The sequence below is a fragment of the Dermacentor albipictus genome, unplaced genomic scaffold (assembly GCF_038994185.2).
Source record: "Dermacentor albipictus isolate Rhodes 1998 colony unplaced genomic scaffold, USDA_Dalb.pri_finalv2 scaffold_19, whole genome shotgun sequence".
In the NCBI taxonomy this organism is placed as follows: domain Eukaryota; kingdom Metazoa; phylum Arthropoda; class Arachnida; order Ixodida; family Ixodidae; genus Dermacentor; species Dermacentor albipictus.
The window spans coordinates 2,528,577-2,551,400 of record NW_027225573.1 but is presented as its reverse complement, the minus strand read 5'-3'; the positions used below and the strand labels follow the sequence as shown (position 1 = coordinate 2,551,400).

The 22,824-nt window shown below is 47.1% G+C and overlaps 2 protein-coding genes across 2 annotated transcripts in view; one reads left to right on the top strand and one right to left on the bottom strand.

Annotated features, from left to right (window-relative positions):
- Positions 1-9,222: 9,222 nt before the first annotated feature.
- Positions 9,223-20,861, bottom strand: LOC139052111 (carboxypeptidase N subunit 2-like). Its single transcript, XM_070529210.1, has 4 exons — positions 20,330-20,861; positions 18,377-18,667; positions 15,061-15,212; positions 9,223-9,934 (listed from the first exon to the last, which is right to left on the bottom strand). Exons 1-4 carry the CDS (start codon positions 20,710-20,712, stop codon positions 9,786-9,788), a joined length of 975 nt encoding a protein of 324 aa, XP_070385311.1. The 5' UTR covers positions 20,713-20,861; the 3' UTR covers positions 9,223-9,785.
- The window catches only part of LOC139052112 (thiopurine S-methyltransferase-like), a 190,769-nt gene continuing 177,811 nt past the window's right edge, over positions 9,867-22,824 (top strand). Inside the window, exon 1 of the mRNA XM_070529211.1 lies at positions 9,867-9,952. The gene's annotated coding sequence lies outside the window, so the exon portion shown is untranslated. The remainder of the gene's footprint in view (positions 9,953-22,824) is intronic.

Genomic DNA, 22,824 nt, shown 5'->3' with positions numbered 1-22,824 from the left:
CTGTAGCACTCACACACACACAAAAAAAAACTAGAATAGCTAAAATGTATGTAATTCGTATCTTGTCTCCCCCCAATTCTTGATTCTGCCGAATCTAGCCCATGGAGCACCTTTATTATTCTAGGTTGTTTTGACGCATCAACACCGCATCTGGAGGCCTTCACATTGAGTGTATTGCTACAAAACATTTTCACAGTGCAAGGGCCATGTTCTATTGTAACTGGTTTCCACATATCAAGTTTGCCTTTCTTTACATTAATGAAATGACATACCATCAAATACAAGCTTGAGAATTAGAGGGTTTTAATAGGAGTCTTTCGTTGCCCTTTGCCAAGTCGTACTATTGAAGAACTTATTCGAATGTATGGGAGCAGCTCATTTGCATAGTATAAGAAATATATAAACAGGTTATTTTCACAATTTATACACTCCGTCACCACAAAAAGAAAAATTGCAGTTTATTGTTTTCAGCCTGCTATGATGTTTTGACTGAGAAAGATATATTAAATTAGTTCTGCGAGGCACGCAATAATTGCTGTGGCATATTATTTTATTGCACAACACTGCATACAGTAGCCAGCCATTATTAAAGCTCAGAAGAAATTAATAGCACAATGAATATGATCAGGCACATAGCATATTATTGCACTTTCTTAATTCATGCCAGAACGACGACCACAGGCGTCCTTCTCCAACAAAGTCAGCATCCATCATGCCTCCTTACCATCGAGCTTCACACCCTCAGCACGTTCAATCTCAGCTTTGTGGTGTTTAAAACAACCTCAAGTGCGTCTTACGGTTCCAGGGATAAGAAAGAAGACCGTCCTGCCTACCTTGGCCTTGAAGCAAGCAGCTCTGGATTGTTTGCACACTTTCTACTTTGATAGAGTCCACATATATACGGACGGTTCTTCCACTCAGACCAGCTCCACCAGCGCAGTGCTTATACCATCACGATCACTAAGCATCCAATACAAGATTTCTCACTTGACAACATCGACCGGTTCGGAGCTTGTTGCCCTCCGAGGTGCCGTTGATTATATTAATAACCAACCGGCTAATCGATGGGCAATATTCTGCGATTCAAAGGCGGCCCCACAATGTCTTCCGTCATCTCTTCGTCGTGGGTCATGTGAACAACTCGTGTCGGAGATACGAGAAATGCACCATCACATGATCATGAAAGGACACGACGTCGTGTTTCAGTGGCTGCCTGGTCATTGCGGTATCTCCGGCAACGACCTCGCCGGCGAAGCTGCTAGGAAAGCCCACGAAGGAGCAACCCTTGTTTCTGTACCTTTATCGCACACCGACGCAGCCCAACACTTAGGCAAGCTAGCGCACTCTTTTGACATTGCAAAAGTGGCACACACCTGAATTCACTCAACATCGATTGCATTCCCTCGATCCCTCTATGCAACTGCGGCTGTTACCAGGTCTTCCGCGAAATGAGGAAACAGTGCTGTGCCGCTTACGTTAGGGCGTCGCATTCACCAGTGCATATGCATTTTTGACTGGAATGGCTGATAGCGCCGAGTGCAATGCCTGCGGTGTCGAGGAAACCATAGAACACCTAATGTGCTACTGCCCATCTTTTGAAGATGAAAGGCAGAGCTCAATCAGCTCTGCATCTAGCTGATTGAGAGATCTGCAGAGCTCTCAATCAGCTAGATGGAAAGCCGTTCACCTTGAACAAGATCTTGGGACCATGGCCTCGCATATCGCAGCTACAAAAGGCCACAAAAGCGCTGCTGCGATATTTGAAAGATACCGGATTGAGTCAGCGTCTGTGATCCAGACTGAGTGACCGACTGATATCCCCGGTGGACTTTCTCTTCTTTTAATCTTTCCGTTCCCCTTTCCCTTTCCCCAGTGTAGGGTAGCCAACCGGGCTCAGTCCTGGTTAACCTCCCTACCTTTCATTTATCATTTTCTCTCTCTCTTCTTAATTCATGCCCTTTTTTTTATTGCACGAAAGCTACTGCACTAAAATAGTATACTAGTACGTACTTAAAAAGCACAATTTTATACTACGATAATAGTCAATCATTCAAATTTTTATTGTAGTGCCCAGGAACAGCTAGAGAGCCTTTGTACTGGTGCACTTAACGAGCACTATGTGAGACAAAATGTAGAGAAAACATGAATGCAGTAGACAAAAAAATGGAAGATAGAGACACAAATAGGGAAAAAAGTATACGCGGAAAAGTAAAAGGGAGTTAATCCTACGTGATTATCTACAAATACACAAAACATAGGAAATGAACTCTGAAGTATGTTTTGGAGTCGAGTCTTACTAGCACAATCTTGTAACAAGCCCAGGCAACGAATGTGGAATGCTACCTGGTGTACTGTTGCGGCCCAAACAAATGCATATGATCAAGAAGCTTTAAGGAATGTATAATGTCATGGACCACCTTATACAGGAACAAAAGGTGCGATTAATTAAGACTTGAATCTAGAGGTGCGAGTTGAAGTATATTTGAGAAGGCTCAACTGTGGTCGCCAGAATGGCAAAAGTGGTGCTTGAAGATAGACATCAATTTATTCTGGATGCGTTCAATGAGGTCAGAGCTAGATTTGCTCATTGCACCCCCCTCCTACAGAAGCATACTCTAGTAGTTGGAGGCACACAGCAGAATTTCAGAAACACAACAGGTGAGTGGAAATCATGCAATATACGGCATGCAATTCCAAGAGCGTGAAGGGCATCTTGTGTAATTATCTATGTGAAGAGAAGCTAAGCATTTTGTCGAAGTACACACCAAGATCTTTCATTTCATCGACCTTAAGGAGTGGAGCATCACGTAGGGTGTATCAAAATTTCACATGGTGCGTTTTGTGCATATAACTTAATGCCATAGTGTTGGAAGCATTTAAGAGTATTTATTGCTTCTGCACCAGTTTGAGAGTGAAAAAATGTCTTTTTGGAAGTCGATGCAGTGGTGAATACTGTTGACAGTCTGAAATAGTCTGAAAGTCTGAAATGTCGGCACACAAAGTCATGCTGTTCATTTATTAAAATGCTCTTAGCACTAACAGAAAGCGAGGAATCCCATATCGATTCAAACACCTGACGCACTGAAGAGGATAGATATAGGTCGGCAGTTAGTAACTGCGCATCTAGCACCTGATTTGTGCATGGGCAATGTTCATGCTACCTTCCGAGTGCTAGAAAAGGTACTAGACTTTAGGGAACTATTGAAGATGCTTGTGAGAACGAGGAACAAGTATGCTTCCATACGTCTTAACCCTTTCAGACACCACTTTATCCCGTTGATTGAAAAGTTGCTTTCACCACATCTCTTGCATCCTCAGAATCGTAGAAAGTGTACAGCTGCAGCAAATATTAAGAATTTTCAATTGTTTAGCGAGTTTCGTCAAGTTTACAAAATTTCGACTCCGTGCGAGAACTCACTACATGAACACAAAATATGAAAACATGTACTATTTCGTGTTCTGAAAAGCTTGAAAAGCACTTATCCAGCCACTTGACAATTATGCCTGGTGCACGACATTGTAAAAAACAATGAAAGAAGTGAACCCGCTACATACAACATACTGACACAGAGTAACAACACCCAGCCGTCTACCTTCCCACTCATTTCGTTAACACATTCTGCACGTTATTCAAAATTGCAGCACAGTTCCAATAACAAGTGTTTCAGGATGTATGAAACACATTTTAAATACCATTACTTTCATCAGTGCTTTTGCTATTGATGCACGCTCCTGCTGTGCCCAATTGTGTAGACAGCTTCTCAAAGGGTTAAGTTCTGTGGAGGAAATACCATCAGCACCACAAGAAAGGGAAAGTTTAAGGCAAAACTTAAGGCACTTCATATACTTGGAAACGAGGTTTTCATTGACTGTTAGCATACACTGCGCCAGACTGAGAAGGAAGGTTACTTGAAGCATATTTCACACCATATAGCAAACAGAAATGTTCTGCAAAGGCATCAGCAGTGTTCGAGACAACACCACTATTTTCATGAAGAAGACGTACATCTTTGGCACTCCTTTTAGAAGAGAGAGCCCACAAAGCTCCAGAAATATTTTGAATGATGTGTCACGCTGGCTTCAACACAATCAATGTGGTCAAAGTGATGATTCTAATAATAATAATAATAATAATAATAATCTTAGTGGTAACTTGGCACACTAGACTAAAAAGAAGGCTGACGTCTGTATGTTAGAGCATCTGATAACCAGCCATCTAAAGCAGGAATTTGCAGGATGCAGAAGACCCTTCCTTCCCCTCCACGTGCACACACACTTGCTCAATAACTCAGCACGGCACACACGCACACATTCGACAGGTGCACAACACACAGGAGTGCCAATGAAGTCTGGTTCCAAGGAAGGAGAATCCAAATCGCCAGGGGGGTGGAGAGAAAGCTCTGCATGCCAGATATAATCATGGAGTTGTGGTGTCGGGCCATAGAGGCGTGATGAGGGCTCAGGCTGTGCTGACCACTTGTTCAGATGAAATGAAGAAAGATTAGTGCTGTCCAGAGAGACGTCAAACACCCTGCAGTATAGACTAGTGCAATGTTGCGTTGGTATTGCAGGGTGTGCTACTTGAGGGGTTTGAGGCAATCCTCGAAGGCTGGCATGAGCTTGTGACAACCGAAAAGACGGGAGTAAAGGGTACGTATTGTCCGGCGCTGAACAAGCTTAAATTTCTTAGCGTCGTGAGTTTGGCACGGGAACTATACTGATGAGCAGTACTCAAGTCGTGACAGAATGATAGAAGTGTAGAGTGCTCGGAAAACCTTAGGTCATCAGGGAAGGGAGACAAGGGACACAAACTCATGAAAGGGCCGGTGCTTACATACAGTGCTGGTGACATATGCGGAAAAGTTGAGAGAACAGCTAAATGCTACACCCAGAATGGGAAGGGCCCGAACAGTCTTTATAGAAGTGCCTCCAAGGAAGAAGGTTGGACGTGCAGCAGTTTCGTTGTGGCTGATACGCATGGCAGCACTTTTTACGGTGCTACTACGAAGTTTGATATTGTAGGCCCAGTCGTTCACCTTTACGGAATGTATTTATTGTAAGCACATATGTTGTGCATCGGCATATTGTTGTTGTGGAGCGTTAACTTGTTAATCAAACACATTCTGCGCAGATGCATTAGTAACTTGGTTTTGAGTACATCTTTGTCCTGAGTACAATTTTTAGTATCGCAGCAAGAAACATTTTACTAGAGGCTGAATGGATTCCAGTAGTTTAAGCATACTGACTGCACAAAACACTGATGACACCTTTTCACATTCCCCACAATGCACTCACACCATCTACACTTTCCATAAGCAAAAAGTGAGATAAAAAATCAATTACAGTTTCATTGACTCAGTACTTGCTGCTTCTGAGGCGGGCATCGAAGCAATCGTGGTATACGCTGCTACATGCATAGGTCTTGCATGATGCAGGTCCTGCTATGCACTGCACACAGGGCACACGTTGCAAACAGATAATTTCTTTTTGCAGTGCTCAACTATAACGACACACTGACTCAAACATGACTGCGTTGTCACGTATGCTTCAGTGCGTCAGTGTTCTTGATTGCTACACGAGCGATTTATGCCCAACTAGCCCAAAAGACGGACGCACTAGAAAGAAGTCAGTGAATGAGTACAGTGAACTTGTACTGAACTGGATTCACATGCCGTATAGAAGAGCGCAGTGTCAGCTGAAACAGGCGGCACGGCTGATTATGTAAGTACTTCCAATAGTTCGGCGGAAGTTATCTTTACCACTGGAAACAGCGCAGAGCTTGCCCGTTAAACTTGAGTCAACCGACACCACACGAAACACGCCGCGGTTGACCAACCCAACTTCCACACGGTTCATTCACCTCATCACAGGTCACACGAAGTCAAGAGTGCCATATTTTAAATCACTGCAGCACCAAACGGACCTGAAAATTCATTTCCTTCGACAGAGTTTCTCAGGTGAGTTCGTTCACTCGCCAGTTACGAACTCGATGGACGCGCTAGGCCTACGCGTAACGTAAACAACATCGGCGATAGGCGAGTGTTGATTATCCAGACTTCGGAGCTCGTAAACGTGTTTCCATTCCTTTTGAGCACAACAAAATGCACACACAACAAGCACAGACGTTGCGGCAATCGTGATTCGGTTGGCTGTTTTAGCAGACGATCGTACCGTGCCCGGCGGAACCCAGTGGGCAGGTTGGATTAGTCGGCGTCGTACGAAGTCGCTTCGGATCCACGTCGCACTGCCACAACTCACGGTCGTCGGTCGGTCGGTCGTGTCGTTGTCGGCCTACTATTACAACACTGTCTTTCAGGAACACGGTCGCGCGCGTCGTGCGTCCAAAAAACTCGGACGATCGTTGGTGCCGGCGTCTTCCCACGGTCGGCCATTACAGGCTTAGGCAGCCGGAGACTCCACAGCCTCCGATTGGTTGACGCCTGCGACTCGTCGCAGCCTCTCATTGGTGCACGCCGGCACAGCTTCGCCGCGCGTCGGCAAACTTCAAGCATCGGCAGAAGACATAATCGCTGCGCGACGTTCCGCTTCAGCGCGTTTCCGACCGACGCATTGACGCATTTGACCCTTCGGCGCACGCCGAAGCTTTCCAGCGCGTGCCAGTGGTTGGGGCATTATACGCAAATAAACCCATGCTCTCCGGCAGGTGCGAGTAGCCAGCGCCTGAGCGATCAGCGGCAGCCATCTTTTATTCCTTTCGGATTGGGACAGCCTGCGGCTATTCAGAAGAAAGTTCAGTTTTGTTCGGCATATTAATGCATCTTTAATGCGTACACGTCACTTTGACGCGGTGAGTTTTTGCGGTTTTATGACGTCGGGTGACAGGCAGGTGAAGTGGGTGCAGCCCAAAAACTTTTGATCAATAGCTGGGGGCGAATGGCGAAAAGGCGTCGAATCAGAAATAACTATTTATCTTTTTTTCGGTCAACTCATGCATAATCAGTGTGTACACGTCATATCAGATGGGGAGGTTTTCGTGACATCGCGTGACAGACAGGTGAAGTGGGGGTTGTCCAAAAAAGTTTTTGGCCAATCGCGGAGGGCTGATTACAGAATTGGAATAGAAAGGTTTGGAATAGTTTTACGTTATAGCGCCGCAGTTTCCTTCATCTCTCCCCCACTGTCTCTCGCTCTCTCTCTGTTTGCCATTAATCAATGCGTGAGTAGAGGGGTGGGGCGAAAGCGATGTGAGCGGTTTCCGTGGATCACAATAATTCATCACTTCTACAACTTCGCGCCAGACAGTAACGCTGTACTTCATGGTCATTCTTCGCCACCGCACGTTTCCTCGCAAGAAGTGCTTCATTGGCTGCGACAAGAACAGCACATTGCGCGATTCGCCTTATGCCGATAAGTTAATCGTGTTCATTTTGGAGTTTTTGCTTGCACTTGGGTGTCGCCCTAAGGAGTGCAAGTTAGGTGCCGCTTTGATCATGAGTGCTAAGCTCTCATGGCCAATGAAATGTATCGCCCCGTTTCTTCGTCACAGGTGCAAAGAGTTTGCAGTACTAATTGCATTTTTATTCTCATCACATGATGCTCTTTAGGCACCGAGAGTGAACATTTTACAAAGGCTCGTAAGATTGACGGTTGGTGGTGCCTTTTGCCGACCGGCTACGTCTCTGTCAGGAATGCCAGGTTTGAGCAATATGATTGCATTATATTAACTAGCTCGTGTATTTGGCCTGTTCAGGTAATCTGCTTTAATGAACGCTGAAGTTCTGCCAACGCGAGTTGTGCTAGAGTACGCATATGCATGTAATAAGCAGGTGTTCGTGCGCAATACTAATCAGAAGGCAGTGGAGGTTTATCCCGTCAGCGTAACACATCTTACAGACATGAAATTCTTTTCTAATAATGCATATTTCATGCAATAGCGTTTCCAGCCAAAAAAAAAATACACTAGGCGAGAGAGACACGCAGAAGGAGTGCTCTTCCTGCATGCGTCTATTAACAGGTGTCAGTATTTAGTGCAGAGCTACGAACAGTGACACACCACCAATTAGCAGTGATTAATTCACGAAAGAAGAAAGTGGTTCTTAGAAAAATGGAGTTCGCGGCAAGTGCAAGGTATTAGCAACTTACAGTTGCTAATATCTTGAGACATTAAGCTGTGCCGGCTGCTGCTTGTTGCGTCAAGCAAATATTTGGGAATAGCAGATGTGCACACAAAAATAAAACAATTAATAAGGCACAGTTTACACGCTACGGTTCATATACACGCACAGTACAAGTTCATACATGCACAGAGTTTATTTGCGGGTCTGTGTAGAATGATGCATCACATGTGACACAAGCACGCGGTGTTCAGGAACATCACCCTCTCGGCATACGATAAAGGCGATATGGGAAAACAGACAGAAACAGTGTCCGGTCACGGCTGCGCATCAACACGGTGGTCAACTTGAACAGTTGATGGGGCAGAGAACCTTCGTCCTTTGTTTCTTCGAAGTCGTGCGTGCACGAAATGAGAGTTCGAGTGAAATCTAACTTTTATTTCTGTACTCAGATTTTCGAGCGCTTCATGTACCTTGTGCTGGGAAGGGCGCAGAACAACTTCTCGGCTTACATATGGCAATGAGGACTGGTTATTTGTGGTTGCAAGCTTTGATCCAAGATAAGAGATATAAACTAACACACTGATGTGCGTTGAAAAAGCTGCCGCATAGGTTACGTATTCATAAAAATGGATAACATTTCTACCCCACAAAGCCTAAATGTGAATTCATATTAAGAAAAATTTCCCCTACATTTCTGTCCATGCCAAATACATACTATAAAAATGCAGAAAATCCAACCAGTTGTAATCTATATACAGCGAACTTTTGTGTGCGTGCCTAAAGAGACTCAACGAGTACACACACACACACACACACACACACACACACACACACACACACACACACACACACACACACACACACACACACACACACACACATGCATGCACAGACACGCACGCACACCTCATTACCGTGCAGCCGTGGTTGCGCAAAGGCGAGCTTTCAATTTTTTTGCTTGTCTTTTTTTCGTTCACCCGCACAGCCGGATGGATGGATGGATGGATGGATGGATGTTATGAGCGTCCCCTTTGGAACGGGGTGGTGGCTTGCGCCACCGGCTCCGCGAATGCGAGCGCCATCTCGTGGCGGTGCAAGAAAACAACCGGCGCGCCTAGCGCGCATAATTTGCTGTGATTGGTGTGCTTTTCCGTTAAGGGAACAGCCACGCCACAGTCATGGTCACGAAAACTGGCAAGGTTCGCAAAAAAAGCTTCCGTTTTAAAATTTTTAAACATTATTGAAGTAGCAAAATAATTTCTGCAGTACTTAAGCATTTAGTAATTGGTTACCTAAACTTAGAACAACTGAAAGGTCGCTCCAGCGTATCCAAAATATTACTATGGACATTCCGCTAAGTTTCACGCTCTTAAATCAGAATTCTGAAATACCAAACTCCAGGTAGTGGTAATAATGGGTTAAAATTTATGGTGCTAATGTTGTATTCTGCTAGTTCTTACCAGTGATGGATGCACAAGCCGGACAATATACCAAAAGAATCCAAATATCCAAATATCTACGATTTGCATTGAAGTACACGACGGAAGCAGCTAGACGAGGTGAGCGAGATGTTTAATGCAAGAAGAGGACTCGAGAGGAAACCGTGGTTGAATCAAGCAGGCAGAGAACATTTACTTTCAGAGAAATGGTGTGGAAGAAGTGCAACAGATGATACATCGAGTGCGACGCGTGCTCGCGTTGTCCACGTTAACGCTTTGGGCAACCAAGCTCGGCGTCTGTGAGACTCTGCACGCTGCGTCCTCGCAGTTTGTCCGGAGAGTGGCAACGGGCGCGCAGCCGCCGGTCCGAGTGGCGCCGAAGGTGGCCCAGCTTGCAGTCGCAGTGGAGGCGGTTGTCTGCGTCGTTCGGAAAGAGTAAGTTTGCCAGCTGGTCTATTTCATTTCGGTTATTCACTATAACACGAGACAAGCAGCCTCTTTGAAAGCTCAACATGAGCATCTACGGTCACGATGTACATTTTTGTGCACGCGACTTGTTCCAGCCAAGTGTCAAATGGGCGCCCTAGAAAACAACAACAACCCGGAGATTAAGCATCTATAACAGTGTGAAATACGGGGCCAATAGGTAAAAAAGAAACGCTAACGACGACGCGCTCACCTTCAACTTAAATTTATTTCATGCTGCACACGGAATGTAAACGCAAAAAAAAAAACTGGAAAGGGGATCGTGACGCTAGTGCAAGAGAGTTTGTATCACTTGCGGCATCCCAGCTACATTGAGCTTGAATAGGGGTAGTGTGCTGAGAGGCGCCGCGCGAGTGAAGCCGCCGATGTTTCATGGAAGCGAAGGCACGTATAGTAGCTCCACTTGCGATTGAAATGTAGGGAGCCATCATGAATGGCCGTGTTATCGCAGGGTCCTTACAGCAGTGAAACCATTGTTACGACGTCATAACAGCGTGGTAAAGACATCGTAGACTTGGAACGCTTGCTGTATTTTTAGTGTGATCTATCTATCTATCTATCTATCTATCTATCTATCTATCTATCTATCTATCTATCTATCTATCTATCTATCTATCTATCTATCTATCTATCTATCTATCTATCTATCTATCTATCTATCTATCTATCTATCTATCTATCTATCTATCTATCTATCTATCTATCTATCTATCTTCTGACCCTCACCAAGTGGTCGAAGTTGTCACCAGCTTAGGCCTGTAAGTAGTGCTCTTGGTTGGGATACGGTCGTAGCAATTCCATAGTCGTCGAACTAGCTTCCTGACCTGGGTCTGGCATTTCCATAGTCATCAATCCAGCTTCGTGACGTGGGTGATCTGGGTCTCGTCAGGGCGTCGTCGTCACGCCTTCTATGCCAGCGGAGTGGCCAAAGCAGTCTAATAGATTGGGCCACTAAGTGTGTGCTCCTGACCGTTATGCCATCGTTTTCACTGCATCATCGCCATTCCAGCTTTGTCATCCGGCTCCCGTCATGCCGTCGTCTTTACAACATCATCCCCATAACGTCGGCATGCATTCGTTGTCACACCGCCAAAGTGATGCCCTGGGGTTCGTTCAATCGTCCTCATTTGAGCTTCGTGATCTGACTCTTATGATACCGCCGTCCACAAGACATAGTCATCATGGAGCCCTCGTTATGCAGTCATCATTCCATTGTCGTCGTATACTCAGATCCGTACCATTGTCCTCATACCGTTGTCATCCCGTCGTCGTCATACAGCCATCATTAAGAATTCGTTGCCATACCACCGTCATCGTAACGCCACCGCGGTTATTTCATCTTCCTTATTCTAACTTGTTCATCGCGATCTCGTCATGCAATCGTCTTCACGATATCGTCGTCATAGCATTCTCGTCGTGTCGTCGTCGTCACGCGGCCGTTTTATCATCGCTATCACTTCAGTAAGGTCATAACATTGTCGTCATGACGTCGTCATTATACCACCTTCATCGATCCATGGACGCCATTCCCTCCTTCATTCTATGGTAGTCATGATGTTTCAAGTCAATCGTTAATATGCGCTGTTGTCACGCCGTTGTCGTCATTAACATCGTCGTCAGACAGTCGCCATTATGTATCCGTTGTCTTACCAACGTCGTCAAACCGTCGTGGTCGTTTGATTGTCGTCATTGCATCCTCGTTATTCGGCTGTCGTCATATCCTCGTCGTCATACCGTCGTCGTCACGCCATCGTCATCATCCCATTGTCCCCCTGTCGTTGTTGTCACGCTCTCGTCATTACACCATCGTTTTCATTTATGAATCATCATCTCATTAGGGTTATGCCGCAGTCGCCATACCGCCTTTGTCATTTCTTCAACGTCATTTTCTCTTTGTCATTCTATCATGGTCACTGCGTCCACGTCCTACAGTCGTCGTCAGACCGCCATGCTCAAGGGTGAATTTGGCTCGCGAGTGCTTTAACAGAGTCTAGCAACACTGGAGTAGGTCAGATACATCCGAAGCAACTGAAGTCTCACAGCGACCAGTACAGACGTTAAAAAAAACGTGACTTCATAAAAATTGTGGGTGACTACATTGCTCGAATGCTTATCTAATTACCGTCGACATTCATGGTGAGTTGAGTGAGTGAGTGAGAAACTTTATTTCGAATCAGAACGATTCGCGTCCGCCGAGCTAGTGGGATTGAGTCCTCCCATATTTTTTAGGGGTTTATATCAAATTTGTACACTAAATATGCACGTCAAATATGCATGCTAGCAATGGTCCATACGGGAGGTGCTGTTATGACCCAAGGACAGTCGCTTTGTGCATTTGCTTATCGCACAACGGGACGCGTGCTAACAAAGGCGTAAAAAAATGCAAACGATCTTTAACGGCTATTCGAGTGTCTGCCATCGCCAGTTTAATAACTCAATCTTGAGACAGGGCTTTCAATGAGACAGAAGGTGTACAGAGGCAACAATACCACATCGTGCCGCCCTAATATGTCTCTTTGATGCTCGTCTTATGGTACATTCACACTGAGGAATCCTGCGTCTACAGCGAATGGAATTCTCCTGCCGCCGAAAATCGCGTAGTTCACACTGCTTGCGGACCGCGCCACTGGAAAGACATACAGCGCAATCTGCCCCATAAAGTGCTAACCTCCAATCAAGCGCGGATGTCCCGGATGTTCGCACGGCTCGAAATTGCGCATATGTCTGCGCTCGCGTCGAGTTCGTGTGTTTATGTTGCGCGTCTCCACCATTACTTGGAAAGACAATGATGAACCCCGAGCAAGAAGAGGCAGTACTGCTCGGCCTGTTGGCAAGCACCTTTCTGGCGATGCATGACGCGCAGAAGCATTCGCCGAACAGACGGCGGCAGCGGCGTTGGTGGGTTCGCCCAGCTCTGCAAGAGCGCGAACAGTTTGGTCACGCAACGCAACTGCTACCCCTCCTGCGAAATCGCGACGTGGAGTACTACAGAGAGTAAGTTGAGGACTGGGTGGTTGCGCACCAGTTCGATGAGCATTTCGGATGTGGATGACGCGGCGGACTTTGATGACTGCGACGACTGCGACATAACGTGAGACTCGGCCGCCATCTTTGGAACTTCCGTTTCGCGCTCCCCGATTGGTCAGCGCCGCGCGGCGGCGAGGCAATCCGGCGGCAGCTGCCGCAAAAATCGGTACGGGAGCGATCGGCGCGGAAGGGGTTATTCCGGCGGATCTCGCCGCCGCCGAACTGGGTTCCGCCGAACTGGGCGCCGCTCCAGACGCCGAATGTCTCAGTGTGAACGGGGCATTAGGCGAACACGTATGCTCCGACGTTTGTGAACTGGAAAAAGGGAAAAAGTAAGGCCTTCTGTAATTCTGTACATTTTGATAACTTGCTCGTTCGCGTAGAAAGCCAAGTTTTCTTTCTCATGTTCTGAACAGGCGTTGTGATTACTTGCTGTCCGAAGCAGTCTTCCCATGTGATGTGTGTTTAACTAAACAAATCATTGCCCAAGCACTGCCAACCAAGCCAAGCAATGCCAAGCATTGCCTAACCAGCGAAGCTGTGACGTGCGACCCCGGTGTTTATCACTGGGTTAATCCCGACGGTTCACTAAACGACGGCTTGGTAGGCTGCTGGATCCTCGGTACGCAGTTGCTGCTTGCGCTCGGCTGCACGAGCCTGTTCTTGTGCTCGGGCAGCAGCATCGGCACGGCCTAGACGAGCGCGTTTCCGGTTCTGCTCGCGGCATTGTGCCGCGAGCAGAACGACTCACTACTGGCGCAGCCAATCGCGCAACCTCCCTTTCTCTCTCTCTCTCTCTCTCTCTCTCTCTCTTTTTCCGCGCATGCGCATATGGTTGCGCCGCAGAAGTTTTCGGCATAGAAGCGACAGACGGACGGACGAACCGGCTAGCCATATACAGCTTCGCTATAAAACCATTAGCACGAAGATTTTGAATAATTATTCGTAACTGACATAGTTTCGCATCCCAAAGATACGCCTGGAGAGTGAGGAGACAAGCAGTGTAGGGCCCCGGTTTAGCCTAGACCAGCCTTGATTCCCCGACATGTACATTGATCTAAGAAAATGGACATTTCGCACCCAGCTGTCATGGGAAAGCGGCCGCTACCGGATGGATGGATGGATGTTATGAGCATCCCCTTTGGAACGGGGCGGTGGGTTGCGCTACCAAGCTCTAATACTACCTACATGCTAATGTCCTACCTATGTTAAACAATAAAAAAAGAAAAAAACACCATGAACTCACACAACCAAATTTTCTGATCCCCTAGTGCGAACTGTGCTTTTGTACGTCTCCTTCTTTCGTCGTTTCCCCGCTTTTCTCCCACCAATGCTCCAATCGGCTCTCACTAATGCCTATTGCGGACATGTTTACTTTACCACTGCTCCTGCTGAACCCAAGGGCTTCAAGGATGCCAGTGGTGCCTAAATCGACCACTGGGTAGACGTCTTCACATTCTAATAAAACATGCTCCATAGTTTCCCGAGCTTGACCGCAGCAAGCACATGCTTCTTCTTCCTTCTTATATCTCGCTTTATAGGTCCGTGTTCTAAGGCATCCCGATCTCGCTACCACTAGCATGAGAAGCCGCCACCTCGTGCTCAATGGCAGAATATGCCATCGTGGGGGCTGCCAAAGGTAGCTAGGGCGATGCCTTGTATATTTTGTCAGGTTTCCGCCATTGTGAGATAGGCTGGAATGGCGCGGCATGCTTTTTCCTAAGTGAACGTAAGCCAGTCTTTCTTGTAATTTTGTTTATTATTTCCTTTATATTTACTGTATTTCCACATTTTTCTAGCTTCTGCGCGTTCCCTTGTTATCTTGTCGTAGCATAAGCATTTTCATGTGCGACCGTTCAAGCATCGCCCTTCGTCCTCGCTAATTATGGCAATGTAAGTCATATGCTCATGTGATTCCAACGGGTGTGGCTCGTTGCTTCACACCATGGAGCTGCCTGAAAGCGCGCAATTTCCAGATCACTGTCTCTACACTCTACATCTATAAGTGGCATCCCCTCGTCGAGACTTACTTCCAAGCAGGACAACAGTCCTGGTGTCTCTGAGCACACCGGCAAGTTCCTGCTCCTCGATGGTGGTGATCTTGTTTCCCTCCAGGGCGAGGAACGCCAGTGCCGGAAATCCCTCGCCGAATCCATCCGGAATGACGCTCAACTCGTTGTAGCTTGCAGCCAAAGAGAAATGCGCCACTGTCATCTAAACCCCATACGTTACCCCGTACAGTTCAAAAGAGAGAGAGAGAGAGAGAGACAGGCGATAAGGTTAGGGCAGGGAAGTTAACCAGGCTGAGCCCGGTTGGCTACCTTGCGCCTTGGAACGAGGTAAGCAGACTGAAAGACGATAAGGAATATTGACATTCAGTCAATGCCTGCAATAAAGCGTTCATCGTTAATTTTGTTCGACAGCAGCGCAACGTTGCTACGTGTAGGGGAATGAGGGACAATTAATGTGATGCTAACACCCATACAGGGAACCAAGGCGCCTTTTCCCCCAAAAAAAGCTTCGCGAGGGAAAATGAGATTTCAGTCACGCTCGAAAACAGTGTAGAAACTGAGCCACTTGATAGGCATTCATGGAGAGCTACACAAATTTAACAGACGGGCTAAAAAAGAAGGCAGGACAAAAGATAAAAGCGGGCACTAGCTGGAACTGTAACGGCTGCTTTACCTCCTTCATTCGTCTGTCCCTGTTGAACTAGCCACAATACAGGAATGAAAAGATTGACATAGTATGAGTGAATTTGTCCAAACAAGTTAGCATCGTGATGAGGCCGAAAACATAAACTGGTCCTGAAGAAGAAGAAACCTCACGTGTGGTGGCAAGCTCTTAAAAAAAAATTAAGGCCATTTTACTGCTGAAGCGCACTAGTTGAACACAGAAGCTGCGTGCGGCGAACTATTCGCAGAAGGCAGAGCTGGGAAATAGTAACAGAATAAACCTTATATTTCACTTGAACTATGCAATATCGGGGTTGACGATAATCTCTGAGATCGTCCACATCCCCCTGTCGCAGGCGTGCACTGTTAATGAGCTCGAGACAGTCTTGCGGTAGCTAAAAACGTTTACATAAATTACAGATATTTCTCAGGCTTTCATTTGCTGCTAGAAAAAGTATGCACGCATATTGTATCGTGCCGAAGGCAACACGAATCAATGTGACCTATAATTGTAGCTCTCTACAGCGTGTTAATGGATACATCTGCAAAGAGAATAGTAATTCACAGTCGTATAAATAATTATAGTGAACTAATCGAATGTTATCGACAAAATTAGAACTGGTGGTTGCTAGACCCGACTGCGAATATGTAGTACGTGCTTGGTTTTGTTCGCGCAGAAGTGATCCATCTCATTTTCTAAAGAAGTCCCCGTGACTGATAGTTGGAACACCCTGTATTGCAGGAATGGTATTCAGTGTACAGAACATGTTATAAGCAAGCATCTTTCTTGCTCACCGTCCCGTAATAATTCAGACTCTAGTCGTCACGTGTCGGCAAGGCCAGCGCTGGGACGGCGGGTTTGGTTGCTGATGTCGAGCGAACATGAAGGTAGTAAGTTTGACAGAAGGCGTGGCCTATACCGTTACCGAGCCAACCTCCTCTGAAGCCGTTCCATCCTCCTTTCCGCTGGCCGTTCAGCGCTTCGCACGGCGGGAATTTTCCCCTAGTCGGAGAATGAAAACCAAGAAAGAAAAGTGGAACCCGCCTAAGCGGCTGTGACAACTGCGCATCGAGTCCGGGGCTGCGGCGCACCGCCTGCCCTCTCGTGTCACACGATCACGTGGTTACCGTAGAACTCTCGGAAAGCCCCTGGATTTTCCTCCTTGCTTTCTTTCTTTCTTTTTTCTTGGGGAGGGCTTCAAGGTTGTCGCGTATTCTTCCCTCCTATATTTTCTTTGCTCTGTGGGAGTGGACACTGACGGCAAGCATGCGGTAAGAGCAGGCTGAGCGCTACCACGGCAGTTTGTTCGCCAGTTTTTACAGTTCCCGACAGAACTTAGCTGGGACCTACGACAACAGAAAATTCTTGTCTATAGGTACAAAAGGGAAACTGCTGCACTCGAGCACACTCCGCGCCTTATACTTGTCACCAGTCCGCCAGGATGAGGGCGCCCTGACGCTGGCCATCAAGAGCATAAATTTTAAAGAATTACCGACGGCTGAGTACATTATCGAGAGGGGTAATTACACAAGCCGTTTTTGTTCTAGAAGCGTTAAAATGACCACACCTTTAATAAAAAAAAAAGTGAAGCAATAACAAGAGTAATGTTGCTGACTATTTTGCTGGGTCCTTAGCATATCCCGCGCGGCTTCTAACATAAAGTTGTTGAAGTAGCTGGATTAGAGAGCCGTTACGTAGGCAAGCATCAACATGGATAAAACTCGTAGCACGTAGTACATCGTGCTTGTACACTGCGCAATTTCTCTTAACAAGGTCGCCGAATGACGCGTGATATTGCTAAAGATGACATGCGTGATTGCGATACATTATCATACGGTGCAGAAAAGGCTGCAGAAAATGAAGAGAAACATCTTGGCAGCATTGTTTGCAGGCATTTAACCGTCAACATGATGGTGGGCCGTCATTTTGTAAGGCGTACACCATGACGTATTGCAAGCGGTATGAAACAAATTGTATTATTATCACGAACAATTTATTATTACAATTTATATTATTTTCATTGGTGTTCGTAATTCTCGCTTTCTCTGCTTGTTCACAGCGATAGAAATGTCTGAATTTCGCCGATGGCTTGTTAATCATAATAAAACTGCGACCAGTAAAAGTGATTGCTGTTTTTTTTACAGCGTACGTCATGACAGTGCAATAAGAATAAAAGTCGCAAAATAGCGGGACGCTGGTATTACCGCATGTAGCGTTTCGTAGCCGTCGTGTAAAATGCGCGAATTTAAAATCTGAGCACGTAGTTGTTCCTAACAAATGCCTCGCCAGTTGTAGTGTTGAACCAGTCGTCCATAATTATGTTGTTCAGGAAAGCGAGACAGGGCTCCCAACATAGCATCATTAAAGAAATTGTAGATGATCCCAAAAATATTTTAAACGTTGCCATCACACGCAATAGCACACGACAAGTTGTTCCGGGTAATTGCGATTGCTAAGTGAACATCGACATAGCTTATGGATAGCTCGCGCGTTTGAGCTTTGGATTTATTATAAAATCAGAGAATGTTACGCAACCGAAGTGGTAGCTACTATTTTAGAAACTTTTTTTTTCTTTTTTGTAGCGTGAAGCAGCACAGGCACCTTGCGACGAAGTCACCCCCTACGTTTGCCAACCCGCATTTCTCACTCCGACCGCGCGGACACACTCACTCGAGGTCGATGCTCCGCAGCTTGGGCGCGGGCGTGGGCAGCATGCTCCGGGAGAAGTGGGCGAGCTTGGAGTCTCGGATGACCACGTACTCGAGGTCGGGCAGCTCGGCGAGCCAGCCCTCCTCGACGCTCTCCACGCTCGAGTGGAGCACGCTGACGCCCCGCACGGTGCGTGGCAGGAGGCCAAAGTCGCGGCCCAGCCTCAGGCCGCTCATCTTGACCAGCCCGAGAGTCTTCAGGCGCGGCAGCGTGCGCAGGGTCTCCCAGCTGGCCGGAAGCGTGCTGTCGTAGCTGCGCAGGGGACACCAAGACGCTCGGCTGTTGCCTCTCGCGTGAACACGTCGGGCACAACACACAACAGTCGGACTTTATGTCATTAAACGTAACTAAACCAACTGAATACCCCGGGAAAAGTTTCAAAGAGTTCAAGAAGCGGCGTAGATGTTCGAAATTGGGTAGGCTGTGTCTTTCCGTGGCGTCTATTCTGCTGCGCCGAGGGCACCATCGTGTCTCAGTGGCTATGGTGTTGGGCTGCTGAACAAGAGGTCGCGGGATCGAATCCCGGCCACGGCGGCCGCATTTCAATGGGGGCGAAAACATCCGTGTGCTTAGATTTAGGTGCAGGTTAAAGAACCCCAGGTAGTCATAATTTCCGGAGCCCTCCACTACGGCGTGCCTCATAATCAGAAAGTGGATTTGGCACGTAAAACCCCATAATTTAATTTTTAACCATCGTGTATTCCTGGTCAGGCCACCTGTTCATTATACCCTCGCCACAGGGCGAAGGAAGCAAAAGTAAAGCCCAAAGAAGAGAGAGAGCGGAAACAACAAGAAATGAAAGGCAGAGAGATTAACCAGGTTAATTGGCCGTTTGGATACTATGCCAGAGTGCTTCCATGTTTCGCAAAATGGCCACGGGACTGGTCGCTCGAGGCACTTTGCGTGTATTCGCGGGCTTCTTTCACGCTCGGAAAAAAGGCTTTTGTGTTACACGTGCTGAGCAACGGAAAGCTGGGTAGGGAGTTTTTCATGTTGTTCTACCATTTTCTCATCGGCACTTTTCATCTACTCGTAATATTTGATAAGTATATAATTAATGAAGACTAATTATGCAATTAGGCAAAAGGCAAAAGTTAGTCTGAGTATTTCCAAGAGACGACAAACAACATTATTTTAGTTCTGACCAGCTATGCGGCATTTGCATATTTTAGAATCTTGGTACATGAGAGTTGCGACACCCTGCATGTGTGCCTGAACATGAGGCATCTCGCACATTTTTCAACCTTTGCGCCTCTTCCACTTCGAACCTTATTTCCCATCAACTTCAATAGCTTTTTTTAACCCACTTACTGCCAACTACCCAGCCATTTGATGCAGTTCGGTAGTATCTGCAAAACGCGTAGAACCTTGTAAAAAATAGTCGAAATTGGGGCAGAATTACAGTATTGCTTTAGTGCAAACCACATTGTGAGACAAATTATCGGCTGCCAATGGGGAAGAATAAAAAAACAAAATTACTTTTCTAGCATCTGCCAGATATTTAAGGTACTCCGTGTAGTATTATATTCCGGCGGGTGTATTTTTTTGTTTCTTTGTTTCGCAACCTACGTTGCGGTCACTGCGGCAACATTCAAATAGTTGGCAGCAAAATTTTTGTTTCTTGAAAACGTAGCCAAGGAGATCAAATAGCGCACCAAAATGATTGTCCGCAATTTTGTGGAATAATATCGCAGGGCGTCGAGCACAATGTCTAGGACGTTGGAATCGCCCATTTGTTTTTTTCTTTTGCTTATCAACCTTCAAACCAACTCTTACAATTTCTCGTTTAAGGTCCTCAATCATTTGTTTCGCGCATACTCAAGTGTAGTACATACATGCATGCATATAGTACATGGATGCATGTAAGTACCTGGCACACACATCGCTAAACGCACGCATCGTCCCCACGTATACCTGAAGACCAGGCGCTCCACGGAGGACGCTTGCGCGTCCCCGGCGAGCCTGGACAGCACCGCGTCGTACGACTCCGGCGACGCCAGCGAGACGTTCTGAAACTCGAGCAGACTGGCGTTCACGCCCTCCAGCCAGCCGACGGGGAAGTCGCGCGGACGGGAATCGCGCAGGATGAAACTGAGTCCCCGCGACGAGCGGGGGACGCGGCTGCGGTCCAGGTGGCGACCGAAGTCCCGTGCGTCCGCGAAGCCCTCGCACGTGTACGACGTCTCGTAGGTGCCGCTCGTGTCCTTGCAGCGGGCCTCGTCGCCCAGGCACAGCGAGGGCGCCAGGGCGGCTACGGCGAGCAGGAGTGCGCCACGAGCGTGGTGGCCGCGGTGCATGGTGTCGTGGGAGCGAGGGCGACCCTGGTCCTGTGAAGCCGCGGTTCTTGACGGTTTCGCCGCGCGTTTGCGCTTGCTGCCTCTGTTGCTTTCGGTTTACGGCGTCGCCTTCTGTGCACCCGAGCTTATTACTCGGGGGTTGCTAGCTCCGCCTTCTTCCGGTTGTCGATGGCGGCGGGCGAATCGAGCGTGTGAGTGGGGATAGCTGCGAGAGGGGACACTTACATGAAATTATATGATCAACTCTAAGAAAGGAAGCAGGAGTGGATGAAGAGCACAAAGCTTTTCTTTCGGTACTTTATCGCGCCGTAGATGAGGCGAAAAAGAGAGTGAACGCTTCCGCTACTCTCCCTAGCATATTATGAAGATAGAATAAACTTTAATGTCCAACGGAAAAGGTGATCTACCCACCCCCCCCTACACGCAGGTCAGAGGGCGAGTGCCGCCGCCTCAGATGCAGGCTGGGAGGTCTTGGGTCCCAGCAGCCTCTTCAGCCAAGCATATTATGAAAACTTATTCGGTTGTGTTTATTCATGATTGTTTATTTCACGGCACTTTTCTTTTATTTTGCTTCCTTGTGATGAACCATTTGAGCGTATGTTTCTTTCCCTTCTTCTCCAGTCTCAATTCACTTAGTTGGCAGGCTCCTCGTCTAGGTTTGACGGTTGCGTAATCAGCCAGCTGAGCTATAATAGCCTACGCCTTCCTACCTACGCCTTCCGCGTCCAATACGTGACCGACCTTGCTCTTAACGCTATTAAAAAAAATTAGAGTGAGCATAACCAAATTTCGAAGGCATGGAAACCGGAAAATGGTGGACTCGTTTTTCATGCCACACAGGCGCTTCAAAATATATAGCAAACAATTACTAAATTTTGCCTTAATAATCGAATGAAACAAAGAAATCACAAAACTTGCAAAACATATGCGATAGAGATATTAGATAAAGTTGAGAGTATGACGGAAGCCCGTCTGGTCGGGATGATACATACTTAAAAGGAAGAGGTCTGGACACCGACCAAAAATGGTTTAAAAGAGTTATTTACGTTTCGGCTCCCCCACGGGAGCCTTGTTCACAATGAAAGAAGCGGCAGAGCTGGCGCCCCTTTTTATGTGCGTCTCAAAACATGATTAAGGCACCTGGCATACATGGGCGGCAGATTGCCTTCGTTGCGATTAAGAGTGTGCGCCGTGGTTTGGATGATTAAGGACTCAAGATAAAGACGCGAAGAATGATTTCGCTCCTTCGCAATCACACGAGATTTCTCCCAGTTAATCTTATGTGATGTGGCTGCGCAGTGTTCGGCCAAGGCATTTGATGCAACGTGTCGTTTCCGGACGTCATTCATGTGTTGCTTAAGTCTTGTTTTGAAGTTGCCGGTTTCACCGACGTACACATATCGACAGTCCGCACACGGAATGACATACACCACGCCTGGGAACTTGTCCTTTTCCAATGGGTCTTTCACATGCACTAGCTCGTGTTTAAGTTTCCGGGAGGGCACATGCGCAGCCTGCACGTCATATGACCGCAGGACGCGTGCAAGAGTTTCGCTTATGCCGGGGACGTACGGAATCGCAGCCCGTCTTTTGGGGGGTCCAGACTGGGTGGGTACTGTGCGAGCCAGCTGACGCCCTACCGAGTCAATGACGTACTCAGGGTATCCACAAGCCATTAATTCGCTCCGCACAAGTGCATTGTCCGCCATGTGGTCTACCGCTGTTGTGCACACGTTTTTTGCCCGACGAAGAAGAGAGACGACAACAGACCTCTTTTTCGAAGCAGGGTGCACCGATCTGTAGTTTAGGTAGCGGCCCGTGTGAGTGTGCTTCCTAAATACCTTGAATAACAGGTTCGGCCCATCTCGCTGCACAAGGGTGTCCAGGAACGGCAGTTGCCCTTCGGATTCCACTTCAACGGTGAACTTGATTGCTGCTTGTATATTGTTTAGGTGAGCCGTGAAAGGGTCAAGGTTTTTCCTTTGCAAAATGCTGAAACAGTCGTCGACATATCTGAGGAAGACTTTTGGTGCCGGTGTAAATGAGGACAGCGCTTGAGCTTCGATAGCCTCCATTGTTAGGTTGGCTACTGTGACCGAAATCGACGCACCC